Source organism: Sylvia atricapilla, chromosome 1, assembly GCF_009819655.1.
Source record: "Sylvia atricapilla isolate bSylAtr1 chromosome 1, bSylAtr1.pri, whole genome shotgun sequence".
Classification (NCBI taxonomy): domain Eukaryota; kingdom Metazoa; phylum Chordata; class Aves; order Passeriformes; family Sylviidae; genus Sylvia; species Sylvia atricapilla.
Window position 1 is genome coordinate 25,704,481 of NC_089140.1, and position 23,107 is coordinate 25,727,587.

Consider the following 23,107-nt stretch of genomic DNA (forward strand, 5'->3'; position numbering starts at 1 on the left):
ATGGCGTTTTCCCTCTCGCTTCAGATATTGGTTCCGCTCAGGTGTAATTTGGCAGCGCGCCCTGGCAACCAGGAGGGCAAAAGGCCTCTTGGGGTGCGTCATGCACAGTGCAAACAGAGGTGATTATCCCGCTGTAGCCAGCGCTGGTGTGGCCTCACCTGCAGTATTGTGTCGGTTTGGGCTGTACAGCTACATCCAGAGGAGAGAATCAAAGCTTGTGAAGGCAGTGTCCTGTGAGAAACAGCTAAGGGCTTCGGGTTTGCCTGGTTTGGAGAAAAGGAGGCAGAGGGTTGTCCTCATCCACTCTACGGCTTCCTGAGGAGGGGAGGTGGAGGCGAGATCCTGATCTCCCTGGTATTCAGTGGATATCCCAGGGTACACGGGAATGATTCAAAACTGCACCAGAAGAGTTTTAGACTGAACATTAGGGAGCATTTATTTTCTGAGAGGCTAGTCAAACACTGGAACAGGCTTTCTAGAGAGGTGGTCGAAGCCCCAAGCCTGTCAGCGTTTAAGAGGCATTTGGACAGTGCCCTAAATAATCTGCTTTAGCTTCTGATCCTCTCTGAAGTGGTCAGGCAGTTGGACCAGATGATCATTGTAATTATTTTATTCCACTGTAGATTCCTTCTGAGCTATTCTGTTCTGTTCTATTAACTTTATTTATTTCGTGGTTGAAATTGAGCTGGTGCTTAGTCTCCAGGTTTAGAACAACTGATGGGAGTAAGACAGATACAGCATCTGGATGGACATGGCACTTGCCACGCATCCTGCCTTTTCCCATGTGTTTTCCCAATTGATCCCTGGCATGGAGAGGTTCCTCCCAATTGCTCTTGTGGCAAAGGGAACTCACGTATCTCATTCTGCATTTGACATGGTGTTGCCAGCAGGCTGAGGGAGCTGCTGCTTCCCCTCTACCATGCACTGGTGGGGCGCCTGGAGTGCCGGGTGTGAGGGCACATGTGACATATTGGCGAAGGGCCAAAGAAGGGTCACAGTGATTATGGGACTGGACCATCTTATATATGAGGAAAGACAGGGAGAGCTGCAACAGTTTAGTCTAGAGAAGAGAAAGCTCAGAGTGCTTTTATTAATGGATATAAATACCTGAAGGAAGGATGCAAAGAGGACAGTCAGGCTCTATTCAGACGTGCCCAGTGAAAGGAACAGAGGCAAAAGGTACAAACTGAAACACAGGAGGTTTCTAAGGGAGCATCAGGGAACACTTTTGCCACCATGAGAGTGGCCAAGCACTGGTACAGGTTGCCCGCAGAGGTTCTCCATCCTTGGAGATAGTCAAAAACCACCTGGATACGGTCCTGAACAACCAGGTCTAAGATGTTCTCCTTAAGCAGGGGGTTGGACAAGGTATCCTCTCAAGGATACTGGATTTCCAACTGTGGCCATTCAGTGGCTGTGATTTCCTTTTCCAGGACTGGAGTTTCTGGAAATGCTTGGGAAAATCTAACTCTGCTCTGGCTTAAAAGGGCAATAGCAAAAATGCCCATGTGGCGAGTGTCTCTTCTAACCAGCCACGGGCAAATTCAGCTTGCTAACCAGTACCAAGTGGGGTTTTTTTGTTAGTTGGCTGGGGTAGTAGTGTTATACAGCAGTAGCTTGTGTCAGCTTGCCAAGCAAACAAGCTACTGCCAGAAGCTGTGCAGAACCAGCACGTGACCAGGGAGAGCTCTGGAGTTAAATCTTCCATGAGATTTAGCTGCTTGTCATCCCCTCGGTGTCACTGTGACATTCACCTGGTCAGTATTTTATTTGCAAGAGAATTTCCTCATCTCCATAGCATATCTTCAGAGGTTTGAAAGGAGACTGTACGTCACTGTAGCTGCTGGAGCAAGGTGCAGCAGGCTGCTGCAGTGGCCCTTCCAGGGCTGAAGAGTTTGAAGGGTCAGCGGCTAGAAAAGCACGTTGTACAAGTTCTTACAAATGCGTGTCTGTATCACACTTAGGAGCTGTTGAAGGTTTGCATTCAAAAGAAAATTGTTTGAGGGGAAAACAGTAGGCTTCAGCCTATCGAGTATTGTGTTTCATTAACACCTAGCTTTCTCTTTTTGCATTTTTTGTCTTCAGGGTTTTGAATGTTTACATCAGTTTAAGTGCTGTTATTTCACTCCTGGCTTTGTTTTTGTCACCTGTGCTTTTATTGTCTGACTTGGTTGTGGCTGATGTTTTTAGGATTCAGGCTCTTCAAGTGTTTTTATACTATGGTAATATGGGTTAAATAGTTCTTGTATTTCTGCTTTCCTTAAATTTTATAAAAACATTAAAAATAAACACTAGCATTTTATGTAATACAGAAAAAAAAAACCTTTGTTAATGTTACATTATAAATATATCCGTTTTTTTAGGAATATGGGTTTCTTGGGATACTTTCCATTCTTCTGTTTTCAAGAAATAAAAAACTAAAGAACCATGACTAATGTTAATGCCAGGGAAGAGAAATTATATGCCTTTTTTCTCCTTCTTCATGTAGTAACTTAGACTAGGCCAAAAGCTTTTAAACTGTTCTTTTGGTGTCACAGAGAAATATTTTTAACACGCTTATTCTTGACTCTTAAATTGATTCTTTTCATGATAAGAAGGATTCTTCAGGGCTGTAAACATCTTGCTCTTTTTCTGATTGCTGCTTTATTGGTGAATCACAGCAGATGGTAGTATGGAAGTGAGAATTGCTCTGATGCTCTCTGTTTTCTTTTTCCATAGATTGTATATCTTAAGCTGCTAGTTGTGAAATTATTCCAGTTCTTTCTTTAAGGTCAGTTTTGTGTCTTCTTCTGTCCTCATTTCATCATTTATGTCATTACTGGCAGTGGCCACTACAATTCTGCTTTGCTGTATTACTGGGCATTGTCTCTTCATCTTTTTCTTCATCTTTGGTGTTTTTAACATTAAATTATGATTCTCCTCAAGTATTGTGAAACATTCAGAATAGGCTGAAAAGTAAGGGTAAATATACTAAGATCTTTGTTGTATCGAAGAATTTTATTGGATTTAACATATTGGTTTGGCTCAAAGGTCACCCATAGTTCTTGTCAAAGGAGACTGACAAAATGCAGGAGGAATAAATTAACCCCTTTGTGCAGCTCTGTAACTCATCTTTGTCCAGTGCCACGTATGTTCTCAGAGCCTCACAGAAAGACAAAATATTTTTTGCAGCCTCACAGAATTGCTGTAGCTCAGAGCTTATTATTTGCTAATGACTGAAGCCATGCCAAAAGCATTATTCTTAACTATCAGCGATTGTGTTCACTTTTTTTTTTGTGGGAGAGAAACATGAGGAGGAAGGGAATTGCATATTCCTACCAAGGGAGATTTTTATCTTTAGGCAGTGAATTCAATTTCAGGACTCCTATAGAAATAAAATTAATCCCATCTGGAAGGGAAAAGTGCTGTGTTATATAGGAGAAATGACTGCAGGAATGTGGTACTATCTCTGAATGGTGGATGTATTTTCTGTAATTTTGTGCTGACAGCTTTAAAAAAAAAAACACAACTAAGTGCTTTTTTTCTCAAGTCTGTGTGACCATACATCCAGGTCTCAAACCTTCAAATTTAATTTTCCCTCTAAAATGAAACTTGTATGAAACTGGTTGTTCTGAGCTTTCATTACCTGAAACCTCATCTTATCTACAAGTAGTAAAATTGCAGCCTGATTCTGCAAGTGCTTAAACTGTGTCCTTATCTTCAAGAGCACGAGTGTTTCCATTCAGCTCTGTGTTTCTTTGTTGGAAAGGGGCTTTGTTCTGTTTTTAACATGTGATTCAAGAAATTTAGTGGTTGCTTTTCCCGTTGCTGGGGAGATTTATGTTTACTTTTGAAGTAGCACTGTTGATAGGATTCTTAAAAGAGCATCACAAATGCATTGCCTCTCTACAGTCTTTCCCTTACCCATGCTATACTGTATGTAGCTCTATTTTTTTGTTTCTGTGCCCCCCTCTGTTTTTTTTTTTAGTGATCCTTTGTTTTTTAGTTTATACTTAACAGTGTGTTCAACAAAGCTACCGATATGCTGAAAGTAGTAGTTGTTGAACCCTTCCTTCTGCATACCTTACAAAGACCCAAGATCTGCTAGCACAACTTTTGTTTCTAAGAGGTTCATAGAGAAGGAAACACTAAACATGTTAGTCCTTTTAGTATATGGTTTTTATACCACCTCCCCACATTCACAGTCACAAAATATGGCAAGTACTATTTTCTTAGGGCTAGGCTGGTGATTTTAACACCATAAGGACTTGAGGCCTGAGCTTAGGACGTACTTTTGTTAATTTTGTTTGGTTTTCTGCTTCAAGAAAACCTTTATGTTGGGTTTGATTTTGATTTGGTTTTTTGTTTTGTTTTCTGTTAGAGAAATACTGCTGGCAGTGGAATTAAACTACTTCAAAAACAGAAAATTCCAAAATAAAGATCAACACTTATGTATGTGAATAAGATGAATTCTGTGGGTTTTAAAAAAATATGGGATACTATCAACAAAAGTAAAAAATCTAGTATGTGAAAGTGCTTGCAACATTAATTTAGCTAGACTAAATTGTCCTGATTGCTAATTTACCCTGAATTTAAATGCCTATTGTCTTTTAAGCAGTGAAATTTAGGTATGTTAAGTATGCAGTATTTAAAAAACTAAAAGTGCATGGTTCCCTATACAAGCCTTTTGTGCCATATATATACTGATTAAGATGCTTTTCTTTGTGCAAGAAAGAAGGGAAGGGGGACATTGTGTGATAGAGCTGAAAACTATACAATAATGCAGATCAAAAGAGAAAAAAGTGTGATTGGAGCAACTGCAGCTCTGGTACCTCAAGTGACTGGCTGGAATCTGAGCCTTTACCAAAGCTATCTTTAAGATTTTGCACATCAAGTTGATTTTGCTTCTTGTTGTTGCACACTTAGGATGAAGGTAAAATTGCATTTTAAACTGTTCCACAACTGCCTCTCCTTCATACATCATTGGAGCAGAAACCTGACTCTCGAGCATTACAGCACAGGTTTTTACCACTTGAGCTATGGGACTGACAACCCTAATTGGTAGCAGGAGAAGACTTATTCCCTGAGGGCTGAAAAAGGAATATGCTGCTGGCGCCATGTGTTGAGCCTGGGTGTGGGGGGAGGTAAGGAATAAATGAGATAATTAGGAGTTTCTACTGTGTAATCTCCATGGAACTGAAAATACCAGAATTTCTTTTGCTAAGGTAAGAAAACAAGCAAAAAGGAATGAAGTGCTGTTAAGTAACATTTTTTAAAAATAACTGTATTCCTGGGATTGGATCACAGAATTGTTTGTTCTGTTCTTGTGCACATTAATGTACTTTATTTGGTGGCTAGAAGTTGCACTGTGTCAGCATAAGCAAGCAGTAGCTGGCCAGGCTGTGGGATATTCAGTCTTCAAGTCTCAGGTATCAGGCCACAGTTTGAATAGTTGCTGCTTTTGCCATGGTCTATTTATACACTGTTCCAAGCCAGTGCTTACACTTCATACACAACTTTCTGGAGTGTGTGATCGCTTGTAACAGCAGAAGTTTAGGCAGTTTATATGAATAGTCAATACTGAGTTGCCACAGGTCCCTAGCCAGGGCAAAAGAAAAGTCTTGTTTATTGTATCATGGATATTCAGGTGGGGAATGAAGAATTCCAGCAAATAGTTAATCCAGGATTTTAATTTCTTTTTTAATCTGCACATTTCACAGTAGCACTCTTCACTCTTTCCCACATTCTAAAGATTCTTCATTGTTAAATTTAGTGTAGAATAATGTTACTGAAACTTGACCCTGTATACCTCTTTAATTCTTTACGCTGGAGTCCTTTCCTCTGTTGGAGGTGTATATTAGATGTTGCTTTTGGTTTGTCAGTCCCTTCTCTGTAACATGTTGATGTCTGCAAAATAAATCAGAATTCTGCTCCTCAAACTCTCCTTCAAAGTTGAAATAACATTATTCCACTTTTCTCAATTTTATATGGCTATTTTAGTACAGGAGATATTTGAATGCCTTTATTTAAGCCTTCCTCTTTGTGTCCAGGATAAAATGTGTTTCAGCCAGACCACAGGCTGCTCCATAGGTTGGTGTCCAGGGGTCCAAATTCAGCCTTAGAGGGACCCTCATGGGTCCCTTCACGGGTTTTTAGTATGACTTTGTCCTATTTAAGCTACTCAGAATTGCTTCTATGTGATCTTCCAGTCCTGAGAGAGGGGATAACTGAGCATTTTCTTTTGCAGGCCATGTTTTTATCTCAGTTGTTTCCTTGTTTTGTTCTAGCAGGGGAGTTCTTAGCTATCTTGGAAGATTCTTTCAATGAATTATTGTTGCAAAAAAAATTGCTACAAATGATTTTGCTGCTTTTTCTTTTAGGGAACCGTTAATCAAATACACTCAACCTTTAGGCTGTCTTTAAGATTGGGAGCTGGGAAACTTAAAATAGTTACCATTGTCTTTGATGAGAAAGCCTGTCTAATAACAATACAAATTAGCAGAAAATATGAAAACATGCTGGATAAATGCTGAAAGGAGTTTCCATCTTTAATTTTCATAGAGAAAGTTGAAGTTTTGTCTATTGGTGTTTTTTGTTGTTGGTTTGGTTTTTTATGATTCCACTCCATTCAGAACTTTGTATAAAAGCCTTTTGTACTTCACTCTCCTCTTGCCTGTTGAAGTAAATTTTTACATCAGCAAGGTAATGTCTGACACACAAATGCCTGATATTTCAAATTGGATAATAAAGATTAGGTATGTGGCCTTACTACATACCTATGGTCTGTCATGTGAACTTATTGTAAGTTCTGTTATCATATGTTTATTTGACATGTTTTGTCTTCATTTTAGATAATACCTTAGAAGACGAAAAGAACAGAAAGACGCTATGTTCAGCTTCTTCCGAAAAAGTCAAGATTCAAAGAAGATTACAGCTCCAGAGAGAGAAGCAGATGGATTTGTTATTGTGGGTGAGTGGTGCTTCAGTATAAAGTGATTCTTTCATCTTTGAAATTTTGATCTTGGAGTTTCTTTGAGATGCTTAGACTAAATGAAATGTTAAGAGAAGTCATGATGAAAATTGTTCATTATTCTTACTTTTCCTGACAAAGTTAATTTTCCTAGTCTGCTCATTTGGACTAAATAGCTGAAGTTTTATTTACATAGGTTTGAACTCATATTCAGAGCACTGATAATGTAGTTTCTTGTTTTCCTTTCATGCTGTGAGTGGGAAGAAGTTACACCATTACAACAGGAAAGGTCAAAGTTTAGGCTTCCAGCTTTATGACTGGAGTTGTGGGAAGGGAATATCTTACTCCAGTTGTTAAAGGACTGGCTTTTATTCAGGTTCCTTCCTTTACATTTTACCTCCAGACTTTTTTATATTAGAAGCCAAGAAGTGCCTATGCATTTCCGGTCATAGTGAAAGTAGATGCTCTGTCTCAGAACCTGACTCTTAGTTTGATAAAAATTAAGCAGTTTATGGTTTTCAAAATCTTGTTATTCAAAAGCTAATCTGAAGTATACATGCCTGTGATTGGCTAAATTTGGAGCTTTGATCAAGCTCTTTCACGGTTTTGCAGGTTGGTTTAAGTGTGTGGAAGAGAAAAAAATTATTGCTGTTATGCTGAAACTGATCCTTTTCTTTTTTCTCTTTTGAATTTTTTTTCCTCCCTGTGAATCTGTTATCAACAACATTCAGCTTCTGCTGCTGTGATTTACTGACTTGTCTTTATCAGGAATCTTACAGTGTTTCTCGTTTTAAGTGTTACTTCTTCTTGAACATTTTCAAGTCACAAAAGCCTCTAGAATATGGAAGTTTAGTAGTATGAGAGACTATTGGAATCCTTTCTGAGAGCTTAGGTTTTTGGTGAAAGTTCTCCATGAAAACAAATCTGTTTCACATTTGTGTCTGTGTTGTCATGCTTAATGTCTGCCTTCCACTAGATTTTATTCACCTGCAGCAGTTTTGATGGCTACATGGAGTCACTCCTGCATTTGGACTGTGGAAGGGTCAAAGGAGACATCATCATCATCCCCAAAAAGTCTGGAGACCATTTAGCATTTCAGTTTCTGTAATAGGCAGAATTCTGCACCCAAATGTTGCTATGTCCCACGGTTGCTGGTCCTGATTTTGTATTCAATTTAGCTTCATTCCTTTTCTCTGAAATGCTGTCAGTGACTATTTAAACTTTGTTCACATAAATTCACATAAAATTAATCTGTTAAATATAAACTTAAGAATGATCAATTTTATTTGATTCTTCTCTCTCTCTCTTTTTTTTTTTCTTTCTTTTTTTTTCTTTTTTTTTTTTTCCTGAGAAGTTAATTTTGCTGTCTGCACTGGCACTGGCCAGAAGAGCTGCCATCAGCCTTATCAGTGAAGCATATCGCTGTCTTGCAAGACAAATGTAGCTGCAAAATTATGGGTCAGGACTTAAGTAGATATTTATCTGGAAAGGGTGTTTTTGTCTAGGAGTTGTGGCAATGGAAAAGAAAAAGCCCAAACCATAACACGTAACCATTCTGTTAGTTATTATTTTGTTGCTCAGGTGGAATGTTCTGAAGCTTTTCTAAACTGCTGTAAAATATTCTGGAAATCCAATAGTAAATATCTTTAACACATCTCAGTAGCAGATTTCTAGGATCATTAGTGTGAAAACTACTGTAGGCAGTGAGCACTCTCGGAGGGATTGAAATTTAATTTCTTACATTTTAAGTTGGTTCTTGAAGCCAATCTTTCATTCAGAGCATGAACAAAAAGCCTAGTTCACCAATATCCTGTGGACATGAGGGGAATCTTTTTGTGTTGGTTGATATCTGAAAAGGGAGAGATATTTGAGAAAAAAATTCAGTGCTTTACTGAGAAAGCTCCATCACAGCTATTGCCTGTCAAATCCTGAGGATGATTTTTTCTTTTCTTTTCATAACTTCTCCAAGTCCTGTTATAAATTGTTATGTTTGAAATCTACCTTTCCTTGTAAAGTATCAATGCATTTGAGAATTCAATGTATGACGAGAAAAGTGACTCATAAAAACAGCAGAATCAAGAAAATCAACTTTACAGGTTAGCAGCTGAAAGAAATTCTCTTTTTTAGCTTTTGGGGTAAATATTGTGTGTGTGGGAGTCAAGCAAAAATAACTTGTAATTCCCTCCCTACAAAATAAATATAAAATGTCATTTCCTACCAGAGACTAAAACATTTTTGTGTCTAACTACCGGTTCACTTATATTCTGGATACTGGTCATCTTATCTCTTCATGAAGCTGTAAAAACGGTGCTTTTTCTGTAGCAAGCAGAACTATTACTCTGAAAAGGGAAAAGAGGCTTATGAAATAGGCATAACACATGCAGTTGGTTTTGATTGAGTGAATCAAATGCAGAGACGTGAAGAAACGTTTCAGAGGCTTTCCTGATCATCACAAATTGTTTTTAGTGTTAACATTCTGAAAGCCATATTTAAGAAAACAAGTAATTTTCGGTTAGCTTGGGAATCTTGGAGAGTAGTAGTTCTTTAGGAGTTTTTCATGTTTTGTGGCTTTCATAATATAAAATAAATTCCAACCTACCATTCATTCCTACTGTTGCTAGCCATAGGGAAAAATACAGGTTTAATGCTAGCATTTTGGTTTGGCATGCAGCTAAAAATCTCCCATCAGTCTCAAAGATCCAAGTGTCTTGTAGTCCTAATGTCAGTCTGAAATCAGGAATGGAAAAATTGAGACAGCAATGCTGCTTCTCATGTGTGTTGGGCAAGACAGTCAGGAACTCTGGAAAATCCCCATGGTGCTGATGGTGCAACTGGGGTGGGTGGTGAGTGTTTTTGCTTGAAGCAACTGAAAGATCATGGAATCACAGAATGATTTGGGTTGGAAGGCAGATCATTTAGTCCAACCTGACTCCATGGGCATGAACATCTTTCAATAAATCTTGTTCAAAGCTCTGACTTTGGCAGAGCTCTGACAAAGGCAGCCTGACTTTGAACATGACTTTTCTGGGCAGCCTGTTCCAGTGTCTCATCACCCTCATCATTAAAAAATCATATCAGTATCTAAAATCAATTAGAATATTGTTCTGTATGTCCTCTTTCAAAAGTTAATTTTGTTAATTTAATTTTATTTTCAGGTTTAGTTTAAGAGCCTGATGGTGCAGAGTCTTGTTTGCATTTTCCAGACAAAATTGCAGTAAACCAGAGTGAGGGAGCAGCAATGCTAGTGGTTTCACCAGGCAGGTGAACTTGCAGCTGAGTGAGGGTGCCAAGAGTGCAGGGGCTTGGGCAGAGACCTTGCTGAGGAGCAGTGCAGTCCCACAGTCCCTAAACGGGGACAGCACAGCTCTAGGGACAGTGACCAGGGCCAGCTGAGACCGTGGCTGCTGGACACGCCTGCAGGGATTAGGCATCTGAGGCCAGGCCAGGAAGTCAGGTCGGAGGGTTGTGGTCACCCAGGTTTCCAGGCATCCCTGCAGGGTGCTTTGGGCAAAGACCAAGAAATGAGGCTTCTCCCACAGCTCTTTGCCTGGCCTTGATGGAAGTGCTGAAGCTGCACCATGTCTGTGCTGGCCTTGGGCAGAGAGCCAAAGCCCTGCTGCTGGCAAGGGGCTGCTGAGCCTGGTGGTGTTCTCAGGGCTGGACAACCAGGAGGGTTATGTTGTCTCTCACTGTGTCTGGAGGTAAGACAGTTCTCTGAGGAACTCTTGATCTGATCCTTTGACTATGCCCGAGTTCAAGGCCTTGTTTACTTTTGACTTGGGATTTAAAGGGAAATCTGTTCCATGGATTTAAGAGTTGTTGGGTTTTGTTTGGTTTTCTCTCAGGGATATTTTTATGTTGTGTGTTGGAACGGAGTAAATGGTGTGGAGAAGCAGCTCAGTTGCAGGTGGTGAAAAAGTTGATTTTTAAACATATTAAACTTCTGTTTCTTTCCTGAACTTAGAACAGCTTTCTCTTTCATTTTTAAAGTGTAAATTAACATGGGTTTTCAATACTGGCCAATGGCTGTCATTTCAGAGCTCTACTGTCAGCCTCAGAAGCAGACCTCTTGAGAAGTTACAGGGAGTATTGGTACTTATAGGGAGCACTATAGTGTCACCTGAAGGTTATTTTCTGAGATTCAGCAATTTTGTTATAAAGCTTTTCAACAAGTACGTAAGGAAAAGTGAAGAGGCACAGGATTCTCATCAGAGTAGAGTGGCTGTCACAGCCACAGGGAGGCTGTGGCCATGAAAATAGTTTGGCAGGAATTTTGTACTGAATATACACTTCTGCACTGTGAACCTGCATTCTTCCTACCGTGCTTTCCTAGATCCATCTAGGGAGGCCGTCTAGAATTTATGAGCAAATTTTGGATTAATGCTTTTTTTAAAATACTTATCACTATTGGATTTGCCTATCAAATTTCCTCTCAATAGAAAATAGTCATAGACAAAAGAAATTAAGTGTTTCAAAATCACTTCCAAATAAATAGAAGGATCGGTGGTATTTACATGAGTCTTGGATTTGTTGAATTAACCAGTGTCCCCTCGGCTTCAATGATGATGTCTGAAGAGAAGAAACTCTACAGAGCAAATGTGTTCAGCCTTGCAACAGCATCTAAAACATCACAGAAAAGGAGGTGGGAACTACTGTTTTTCAACCTGTGAGATGAAATATAGTATAAGGCAATTATTTCTTCCTTATTAAAAATAGAGAAAAGTACTAATACCTGTTGACGGGCAGAAATTTGGGAACTTTTTGTGAGAAGTGGGATATTGTTGATGTCATCATTACAACCTGCTGTGACAAAGTCAAGAAAATAATCGGCTGCAAAAAGAATACACAGGGTGGATGATAGCAGATATTATTATCTTAAAATTCTGGTGGGCAGGTATGACTTACTCTTTTATGTTAATCTCAGTGAGGCATTTGAACTTTGGCTTATTTCAAATGAGGTACTTGAACCTTCCTCTGCTGTATTCAGTATCTATATTGTTGAGTTAAATCAGTATTATAGTTCCTTGCGATGGGATCATCCTCATCTGTAGGCAGGAGTATCCTCACTCATCTGTGAAACTGTGAAAAGTACTATTTACATCCAGATGAAAGCTTTCCTTTGTCAACCGCAGTTATACTGCAGAAGATCATCCTTAACAAATGGGAAATCTTCTGTACTGAAGATATAAAAAAGTAACATAACCAACCCAAGTCAGCCTTTAGCTCTGAAAATCTGGACTGTTTTTCCAAAGAACAGTTTTACATATACTTGTTCCTCTCCAAATTGCAGTTTCTGTTTTGCCATGAATTCATTCTGCGTGCAGATAGTTTCTTGGGGTACTTTGGATAAAGTGCATATTTGAATTAAGGGACACTCTCACTGTTACCCAACATGTAAAAAAGCCTTTACAATAGGATCTTTACTGTTTCTATATTGATCTTAGTAGAACAGATCTGCTTGTATTTTTAAGAACTCCTTAAATGTTTGCCTCTGAGAGAAGTATATATACGTATAAATTTTCTGAAGTGAATCTGTTATGAAAGGGAAGTTTAATATACTGATGCTCCTGAAACAAAGGACTACCCCCATACTAGTTCATTATTGCAAATCAAATACTTTTCTGCTTTCTTCCCTCTGTATACATACCTCAAAGATTAAATGCATCAAGAGATTTGTAAAATCTTGGTGTTATTGCTGCTGTTTGTTTTCTAGGAGTTAGTGGTAATGTGTAGTAAGTCCCTGAAAATATCTACATTGCTTTTTCATTAATATTTTAGTGGTGCTTTAGTGGAGCTTTTAGTGGTGCTAGTAAGGAAGGTTGAGCTGCTGCAGTGTTTTAAAATATACTATTACATTAAAGAAATGAACAAGGCATTGTGCCAGTTAGAAAAAAGCAGTGTCTCAATGTCCTTTCATTTTCTGTATCAATGGACTTACATTACCTATTTTTTATATAACAGGAAGTGCTGGTGTAGTTATTTCCAACCTCGCAGTTTTTGAATAACCAAGATACTAGGTTTTTATGGGTTTTGAGGCTAAAATACTTAATACTAACTTTATAGTAATCTGAGATTTGGGGCTATCAATTAATATTTTTATCTGAAGAATATTTTATACATATCAGCCTGTGCCACTCTAAGTGAGCACTTTTGATAGACACTAAGAAGTTACACTATTTAAAGTAACCTCTTTCCTGAAGTGCTGCTTTATGCTTTTTATACTTAAAAACCACGGTAGCTCATCTGGACTTTGAATTTTGCAGCGAGAGTTGATTGAAAAGGGAGGAGGAGGCATTCAGAAGAAAGAGTCCTCTCCTGTTACCGATCCTTAGTTGCATAAGGAGGTGATGTCTCCCCTTCTTTCAGTGATGAAGTCAAACTAATCCTCTTCGGGACTAATTTTGCACAAAAACAACCTGCGGTTTTCAGTGGTGCCGCTAGATGGGGATTTCCCTTGGATTCAGGGCTCGGAGGGCTTTGCTCTCCCCCTTTCACACACAAAAGTGCGGTAGTAGTAATTATCAGTGCACCATTTGATTAGACTGTAGGTTTTCAAGAGATTTATAAAAAGCTTTTTAAAGCCTAATATCAAATCTATAATGACATTCCAACCTAATAAAAACAATGAAGCTTGAAATGTTGACAGCATGTATCTAGATGTTGGCTTGTAATTCGTTCCAAACAGATCTGTTGAGGCCCATGTGGGACCTAAATAACACAAAGAAGTAAATTTGCATATTTTACAGCAGGGGGAAAAAACAGAATGCAAAAAACATGAATAATTAGGAGCACAAGCTTCATGCTATATTAATACTGTTGAAAAGCATGTGTTGATTGTATTCTGAAAGCCAGTAGTGATTTGGTTGAGTGAACTCAGTCAGCATCTCTTATGCAGATTAAAGGATCTGGGTTACAGAACAACTGAAATTCATTGTTTTGCTGTATAAGGAGGTATATTTCTTAAAGGAAATGCTTTTTTTCCCTCTTGGATTCTATATAGCAGAAGGAATCTTTTTCTTTAATGCATTATCAAGGAATGTTTTTGTTGACAAATGACTGTGCATTTATTTCTTCATTTACTTGTACACCTCTAGATTTTAAAAACAGTTCTCTCAGCCACAAATCAGATGTTAGTATATTTAGCACTTTAGTATACATGACCTACTTAGTTTTCATTCCACTAATTTCTCTTCCTTTTGCTTTCTAGGGCTTGAGCCCCTGGAACATACTCATGATGCTTGCCTGCTATGAATTTATTATTTTTAAATTTGCAGAAAATGCACATCTTGAAATATTAGCATACCAACCAGTTTTAAATCTGAATATTGTGAATGGTTGTGTTGGCTTCTGTTGATTGTAACATAAGATGCATAGCATACTGTTTATGAAAGAAAAGGTTATTTACTTAAAAATGGTAAACAGTATCAAAAGTGATTTATTGTTTGCTTTGGCTGTATATTGTCTTGGCCCCTTAACTAACAACCATCTTTAAAAGTTACCTGGTTTTGACCATGGACTCAGGAGAAAAGAAAGAAGATGAAGACTTCTTGTTTAACTTGTTTTAATGCTGGCTAGAAAGAATTATGTGCTTCTGTATCAAACAGCTTTATTTTGGGGCTTTAAGAGACAAAAGCACAGAACTAAACACTTCCATTCTGTCTATTAAGTACATCTTCTTAATTTGCATAATCAAAGGAAGAAAATGGTAAAATGTAGCAGTCTTTTTAGAAGTTGATGTAATTGTAAGAGGTTAAAGAGGCATCTGGCAAAAGGTTGTTTTGAGGTCACACATGCATCTGGCAGTTTGCTGCCAGCCCTCTAAGAAAATATTGGTTGGAGTTGCACTCCTGTTTTTCATATTAACTGCCTTCAGACTTGATGTATAATAGTCACTTTCTACAATCCAGGTCTCCAAAGTGCTCCTCAGAGGTTTGGTCCTACTGATTTTAATTTTTGCAAATACTGATGGAAGTAGAATATGCTTACGTGAGAAAATCGGGGTTTTTTTGCTAGGAATTTTTTCTTAGAAAAAATGAAGATTTTTTTTGGACATGACTGGTCTACAATGATGCCTTTACATAGTTGAGATTGTGTTCTTTAAGCTTTCTTATGGTAGGTTGATCACTTTTGTCACCTGGCTTCTGACAGTTTTGCTCCCATATGTAGAATTCCACTCTCCAGTAGCAGTGCCATAGTCTATTTGCCTATATAGCATTCTTAAAGCAATTTAAAGTTGAAATATACGAAAGGAAAATACCCATTGCTTATTGTAAAACAGAGTAAAACCAGTAAAATACAGTATAAAAGTATGGATTTTCAAATGTTGCTTGTAAACTTTGTTTCCCAGAACATGCTGGTCATTAAATCACTTTTAGAATTAGAAGTTTCTTTGCTTTATGATGCAAAGAAAATATTTCAGGGTATGAGAACATATTTTTAGGCCAAGTCTGATTTGTATACATATAGTGGATTTACAGGTAGAGCTAACTGAAAAACAGGAGGTGAAAAACATGTTACAGGAGCACAAGTTCGTGCTCTGGCAAGTGATAAATTCAGGTTGAAGTCCCTCTTTTAGCAATTTACAGCATAGTTAGATGATCATTCCTTGCAAAGAGAGCCCTCGTCATTAGTACATCCAATCACTGCCTGTCTGGTTGGAGTCATTCAGACTTCTACAGATATTAATCAGTGTTAATTTTCTCGGAAGGAAATGTTAGGTTGAAGTGATTTTACACACACCCCTCGCTATCTCTGATAAATAAATGTTTTTGTTCCTTTTTTTTTTTTCAGTGGAAGAAGAAAAATTACTTCTTCAAAGATACACTGTCTTGTTTATTTTAAATTAAATATTATAAACAAACTCAAGAAGATTTTGTTCTGTTTTACAAGTGCTACAAATCAGTCATGTCATAGGCCTCAATGTGAAGTAGTAACATAAGTGTAAGGCTTTTCCTTTTAAGATGAATGGTGGCTTGTCACCTTGTCCATAAAGACGTGTTTTTCTTTAGCTGCTCCTTCTTCATGTACTAGTTGAGTAGATTTCTGTCAGGACAAAAAAAATTAAAGGGTATAAGGGATTTATCCATTCAGTTGTAGTTACCTATCTACACTACAGGATATAATCCCAGCCTTAATTCTGTATATTCTTTCTTAGGGCAAAAATTTTAATGGACAGAAAATCATTCAGAGGCTTAAGTTGATTTAATTCATAATATTGGTACAATGTCTTTCTCTCTCTTTCCTCTTCCCAGCAGCTGAGATGAATGTAGGACTTCAGATTCATTCAGCAGATGAATACCGTCTCTTCATTTCCTTCTTGGTTTTGCCAGGGTGTCTAGGTGAAGTTAGGTAACATGGATTAGGTGGATATATATTTGGTATTTTGTCTGTAAGAATAAAAGTACAAACTGTAGGGAAATCTCACAATTGGGAGTATTGAGTTGTCAGTGGTGAGTCTCATTTGTTTTGGTGCTTTGGTTTGTTGTGGGTTTTTTTGTGGTTTTTGTTTGTTTTTCTCTTTCAATTACCCCTAGATTAAAGATGAGGTTTTTAGCATGAAACTGTCATGTGCAATATACGGGGTTTTTTTTCAGTTCAGTTGAGCAAGGTTCTTTAAAATGATCCAAAGTTACAGACCTTTCCTGGAATAAAACAAAGCAAACCAGAAAAGATTTATGCTGTTAGACTGTATAATTTAAAATCTCATTTTGCTGAGATCTGTCTGGACCATGACTATACTGTTCAAGATCTAAGCTCATAGTTTTCATACTCCTGGGTGAATAAGGGAGAGCAACAATTTAAAACCCATGAGAATATTCTTTGTCCTTATTGCAGTTAGTATGAAACTTCAGGGTTTTTTAAGAGGGACAGGGTGGAACTTTATGGCTATTTCTTTGCCATTTTATTTTTCAATGGGGACTTGCCTACCTGATTTCTTCTGAATTATTTCATCCATAGGTCTTGCAGAAGGGCAGGCGTAGAGAAGATTCAATTTACAAAAACATTAGAAAAGCTATTGTAGCAGAAAGCAGCCAATATTATCTTTAAAAGATATTAAATAGACATACCAGTGCACCCTTCATTAGGAGGCAAACTTGTGGAGAGGATTTTTTTTTGGTTGGAACTGTTTTCTTTTATTAACCCACAAGTTATGTCAACACATAAAAAAAAGATGCACAATGAGCTCTCATTAGGTCTAAATACTGACTCCAGTTGAATATAAACTTCAGTTGAATATACCAGCTCTTATGAAAATATACTTCTACTTTACCACTGAGTAACTCAAAGGTGAGACGCAGTAAAGAACAAGTAGTAGTTTTCAACTCATGTATTGTGTTTTTAAAAAATAGGAAAGAGCGAACCAAGAAATAGAATTAAGCATCTCTGAAATTTAGTTTACAAAATCTGTTTAGAACATATTTGTCCAAAATGGCCAACTGGAAAAAGGCAGAGACCAGCAATAAGCTTGAATTCTTGGTGTGCTCTGGAGCTGAAGTGTCTGAATCAAAGCACCATACCTCAAGCACATCTGTCCACTTGATTCAAAACTAAAAGCTGAAGTTACACCATGTTCTTCTTGAAATACGTTTGGTGTGTATTTGTGCTTATTCAAGCATTCATCTGAGAAGCAGGAGACCTCAACTCGAGTTCTGCATAGCCTTAGTGCTGTCAGATGCACATCTTCCAGCATCAAAGTGTAAAAGTCCAGTGAGAGGACTCCCAGTGTTTATACTGGGTGCACAGTGGTTCTACTTCAATAATGCAAGACACAGGAGCTTCTCTGATACTGCATGAGTCATTGAACTTCAGTGGCCTGTGAGTAAGAAAATTGGAATACTGATCTCTGCTCCCTGGCCCATGTGCGTGGTGGATTTGTGCTTTTTTATTTCTTAAGATGAAATTACTAAAGCTTTTAAAAAACGAAACAGTACTAAGAGACAGAATGTGTTGCCATCTTCTAGGTATCAGGCTCAGACTTGTTCTGATTTGTTTTAATTCTGTCCCAGGCAACCTTTCCTTTTTGGGTGAAGCGGGTCCAGCTTCAAAAAGGAAGGGGAGAAAGGTTCCCAAGCAAAGTGTTGCTGGCAGAGAGAGCTCCCTGTGGGAGCCAGGAATCTGAATATTGTCAGACTACAGGGACCAGATTTCAGATCCATTGTTTCTTGAATGGGCTGGTTTAAAGAGTGAGGGTAAAAGCAGGATCTGCTCTCCTTTTCCCTGGAAATTAAAACAAGGGGAATGTGCCCATTATGCCTGAAACATGCAGTGGGAAATGTGAGGGGAGACACGAGTTAAGCTGCTTCTCAATCAGATCCAGGACAGTGGTGCAGAAGTGACAGCTAATGAATTTAGATTCCTAATGCATTTTGTGGATTCTAGGACAGCTGCTTTCTCAGATTATTGTTTCAAGTATTCCTTTGTAGGCTCCTACCAATTATAATATTGTTGATAGCAAAATATGCATACTGTGTGAAGATAATGAGTCGTGCTTTGTTATAATACACTTTTCATTTAAAGTAGCATAAACAGCAGTCAAATTCTATACTTGCAGATCCTTGCTATTGCACTAAAGTTCCTTTTTAGGAGCATTAAGAAACTTTTAAAACCAAGAAGGGAGCAAAATAATTGAGCATTGTACTTTTAGGTGATACTCAACTTGTCATGGCCATGAATACATTCATTAGCTGTCAAAATCCGATTTTAAAAAGCCCTACTTTGTTGCTGGATAGTGTGGCAGGCACAGCTGTTTGGCGGAAGAGGGTGCGTTTTGTTAGTGCATATTCCTTCTGCCGGCTTTGTGATCCCGTGGGCAGGGGCTCCTGGCCCTCCCGGGGGGCTGACAGTGCTGGCTGGTAGAAGAAATGGAATCTTGTTCTGTGTAAAACAATAGTATCACAGATAGGCTGAGTTGGAAGAGAGCCTCAGAGATCAACTCCAACTCCTGGTCCTGCACAGAGTTGCACCGTGTGCCTGAGAGCGTTGTCCAAACACTTCTTGAACTCTATAAGCCGTGGTACTGTGACCACTTCCCTGGGGAGCCTGTTCCAGAGCCCAGCTACCCTGTGGGTGAAGAATCTTTGTCTAATATCCAACCTAAACCTCCTCTGACTAGTTCAGGCCATTCCCTCCAGTTCTGGCACTGGTCACCCAAAGAAGAGATTAGTATCTGCCCCTTCTTTTCCCCTCATGATGAAGTTGTAACTGCAGTGAGGTCTCCCCTCAGTCTCCTCCAGGCTGAACAGACCAAGTGACCTCAGGCACTCCTCACACAGCTTCCCCTCCAGGCCCTTCACCCTCTTTGTTGCTCTCCTTTGCACATTCTCTAACAGTTTAATGTCTTTTCTATATTGTGGCACCCAAACCTGCACACACCATTCAATGTGAGGCCGCCCCAGTGCAGAGCAGAGCAGGACAATCCCCTCCCTTGCCCAGCTGGCCATGCTGTGCCTGATGTCCCCAGGACATGGCTGGCCCTCCTGGCTGCCAGGGCACTGCTGACTCATTTTTAACTTTCTGTCAACCAGGACCCCCCAGGTGCCTTTCTGTGGCACTGCATTTCAGCCTCTCATTCCCCAGTCTGTCTGTACATCCAGAGTTGCCCCACCCCAGGTGCAGAATCTGACACTTTTCCTTGTTAAATTTCATGCAGTTGGTGATTGCCCTTTTGTGTAATTTATTGAAGTCTTTCTGCAGGGCCTCCCTGCCTTCAAGGGGTCAACAGTTACTCCCAGTTTCGTATCATCTGTGAACTTGCTTACTATCCTTTCAAGTCTTGTGTCCATGTCTGTAATAAAGATGTTGAAGAGCACAGGGCCGAGGATGGAGCCTGCAGAATCCCACCAGTGCCAGGTCACCAGTCTGTTGTCACTATGTTCACTGTCACCCTTTGTGCCTGGTCACTGAGCCAGCTGCTCACACATTTCATGATATGTTTTTCCAGCTTATGCTGGACATTTTCTCCAGAAGGACCCTCTGAAAGACAGTATTAAAAGCTTTTCTGAAATCGAGAAAGATTACATCAACTGGCTTCCCTTGATCAACTAGGTAAAGTAAAACTTTATAGGAAAAAAGTAAAACTTTATAGTATGGTAAAAGCTGTCCAGGACATTCTGATTTCAAGTTTGATTATAAGAAGTTATTAAGAACTTCAGATTAAATGTTCTTAAAATTTTATTTACCTGCATCTCGCTTTTTTTAAAAACCTGTACTCAGTACTGATGTGGAAGTTGCTTTGAATTTGTTCAGGGCCATAGTACAATAGTGTTTGTCTTGTCTTTATCCTTACACTCCTGAGCTAATTTGTCTTGCAATATTTGGGGGTTTTTGCAGCCTTCTGTTAAACAGTCTTCTGTTAAAAAAGTCTTTTTTAAAGACTCCCATCCCTCCCCCAGTTTTTCATTATATCTTTTACTGGTTGAGCAGTACAGGCTCATACCTGCTTAATGTCAGCAAGTATCTTTAAGCTGCACATCTTGCATACTGACCTTTGTAACAGATACTCTTGAGCAAGAAATGCTTTCTATTTGATGAATCAGATGTAAATCGAAGGATGTCTGTGTTATTCTTTTGTGTTCTTATTTCAGAAGGTGTGATATCTCTAAGTGGTCTTGTCCACTGCTTCCTTTCTCTCTTTTATCCTACCCTTTCCCTTGGGTCTGATGAAACTTCTGAATCCTCTGGGTTTATATTTCTTTAAGTCTTCAGCACATTCCTGGCAGCATAAGCCATCTGTTTACTTACATTCTGTAGCTAAAGTCAATGAACTTCTTGTGCAGGGAATGAATTATGAAGTTAAGACATTTCTGGTGAGAACATGTCTAGGCACTTTTGATCTTGACTCTGGAGATCCGGCTTAACACGGGGTACAAATGAACAAACTGTAAGAGGCTCTTGTTTTAAACCTTCTATTTCCATTTTATTCCTCCTAATTCTATACTACTACTGATGACTTTCTTCTTGTAGACCCTCTGTTACCTTTGCCAACTGGACAGTGACCAACACTTAATTTTGTTATCTATCTGTGTGACTTTAAGTGGCGTAAGTGCTCTGATGTGATACCTGCAGTGTTAAGGACCAGCTCGTTGATGTAGTGCTTCAGGAGTTCTGTCTATTCTGCCCTTTTGAGAGGACTGAACCATGTACTACCCTGACATGCTGCAAGCAGATGGTGATAGCTGATGTAGTGTGGGGATATTCTTTGACTTTTGCTTTTGCTTTTACTTTATGCCTGGTAGGCTTTTTATTACCATGAAATCACCCAAAAGAACAGAGCCAGTGTTGAAAAAAGCTGACATTTTCTGAGGTCAGGATTTTAAGTGTACTATTTAAGATAACTAAATAGATAAATGCTATATAAATTGCCTCCAGAAATAATTTGAAGGTCAAAACAAAATGTTACAGGATCTTTGTCCTTCATTCTTTCCTTCAAAACAACAGCTTCCAACTAGAACTCATATTCTGAATTATAAATTAAATGATGTGTATGAAACCTAGTTATGAAGTACAACGTGCAGGTAAACAGGATAAGTAATGTGACCTCACTTGCTTTAGAAACATGCTGAAATGCTAGTCAAGCAGAAGCAGAAATACCCTGAAGTGTATTTACTTTGGCCATTTGTTAAAATCCTGTCTACCTTTAGATATTCCTTCCTTCTGACATGCTTACTATCAAATGACAGAAGAGTTTCAGCTTGTACACTTGATGGACAAAGAGGTATCCAAAAGCTTTCTCTATTTTTACACGCCCCATATTCTAGTAAAAAATTATTTTAGTTCTTGAATGAAAATGTCTTATTTGTACACATTACTACATACCCTGAAGATAACCAGGAGTGCTGGAGTCTTTCTAAGAGATGTAGTGAAGCAGCTTAGGAACAGTTTGTAGATTCCCATTAAACTTTTAGGATGAGTTTATTTGGAGCTGTGTCTGGGGCCTTCCTACTTTTACAAGGTGGATTTATGTACAGTTATTTTTGTTGCTAAACCTGAAGTTCTCTTGCTAGTGAGCATAATTCATGCTACAGTTAGGGTGGAAGTGTTTGGATGTTTTAGATGTAAATTTTGTAGATAGATCAAATTAATACAGTATGAAGGAACAGCATTGCAGATGGAGGGGGCTTTGTTATATTTCACTTTGTTGTAAGCTGAATGTCTGGTTACCATTTTTTCCCTTATAAGTTCCATCTATATTTTAGCATGGGAGGGTCATCTATTGGCTTTTTCTTCTCTGCTTACACAATGAAGCATAAACACTAGGCAGTGAAATTGATTTTTATGGAACACTACTAAAACTTTACTGCATGTACACCACTTGCTTCTGAACAAAATATTTCTAGTAATCCATATTTATATTCTTTTCTGTTGCAAATTAATTGCTTTCTAAACAGTGAACTGAAAGAATAGATTCAATTAAAATAAGTGCTTGCAGTGGAAATAAATTCAGTGTAATATTAAAGTGGAAAATATTCAAACATAAATGTGGATTTAATAAATGGAGCAGAGCTCCACAGTTCTTGACTTTCTCCTGTGATATCTTCTGGGTGGAGGATTCTCAACCAGTCAAATAACAGGAAAATGGTGAAAAAAAGACTGAAAAACTGGTTTGGTCTCATAGCACCATTTAGCTCTTGTATCCTGTTGCTCTTCTTCAGTGGGAGAATACCAAGATAGAGTCAAGTGTGTCAGCATCTTCCATGATCATGCTCTCTTGACAGAGGGGAAGTGCAGTATGTTAAACATAGCATATGATGGAACCATTGCAACTAAATCTGCTGTTAATGGCTTAGAACATGAGAGGAAATGGGAGAGGCACCAAATATGTCTTTGATTTACCTTTGGGCTAACTGATTTCAGGTGGCCTGTCTAGTAGGTTCGTTTGTTCATGTAAATTAGAGTGCCCTTTTGGCCCCAGAGGTAACAAATTTTAAAATGAAGAGGTAGATACATAGAAAAAGTCTATCTTATCAAGACAGGGTAGAAAGTATTAGCTATCCCTGTTCAAAATTCAACTTCTGTTGTTCATAAGAGTTACATCTCATGGAAACCAATAGCTTTTGGCCAGATTCCAGACACGTGGGAGAAACTTCAGGTTATAATTATGCTTTACTGCTTCTTTTAATTAAAAAAAATTAGAAGCAACTTGATGTTGACCACAATTTA

General features: G+C 38.5%; 2 protein-coding genes across 6 annotated transcripts in view; both read left to right on the forward strand.

Moving 5' to 3' along the window:
- The window catches only part of C1GALT1 (core 1 synthase, glycoprotein-N-acetylgalactosamine 3-beta-galactosyltransferase 1), a 238,479-nt gene that overhangs the window by 112,210 nt on the left and 103,162 nt on the right, over positions 1–23,107 (forward strand). The window lies entirely within an intron of this gene.
- The window catches only part of UMAD1 (UBAP1-MVB12-associated (UMA) domain containing 1), a 78,322-nt gene that overhangs the window by 280 nt on the left and 54,935 nt on the right, over positions 1–23,107 (forward strand). For all 5 annotated transcript variants that reach the window (XM_066317967.1, XM_066318003.1, XM_066317984.1 and 2 more), the window contains exon 2: positions 6,831–6,949. In XM_066317967.1, coding sequence (XP_066174064.1) covers positions 6,868–6,949 — 82 coding nt within the window. In that variant the 5' untranslated portion in view covers positions 6,831–6,867. The remainder of the gene's footprint in view (positions 1–6,830; positions 6,950–23,107) is intronic.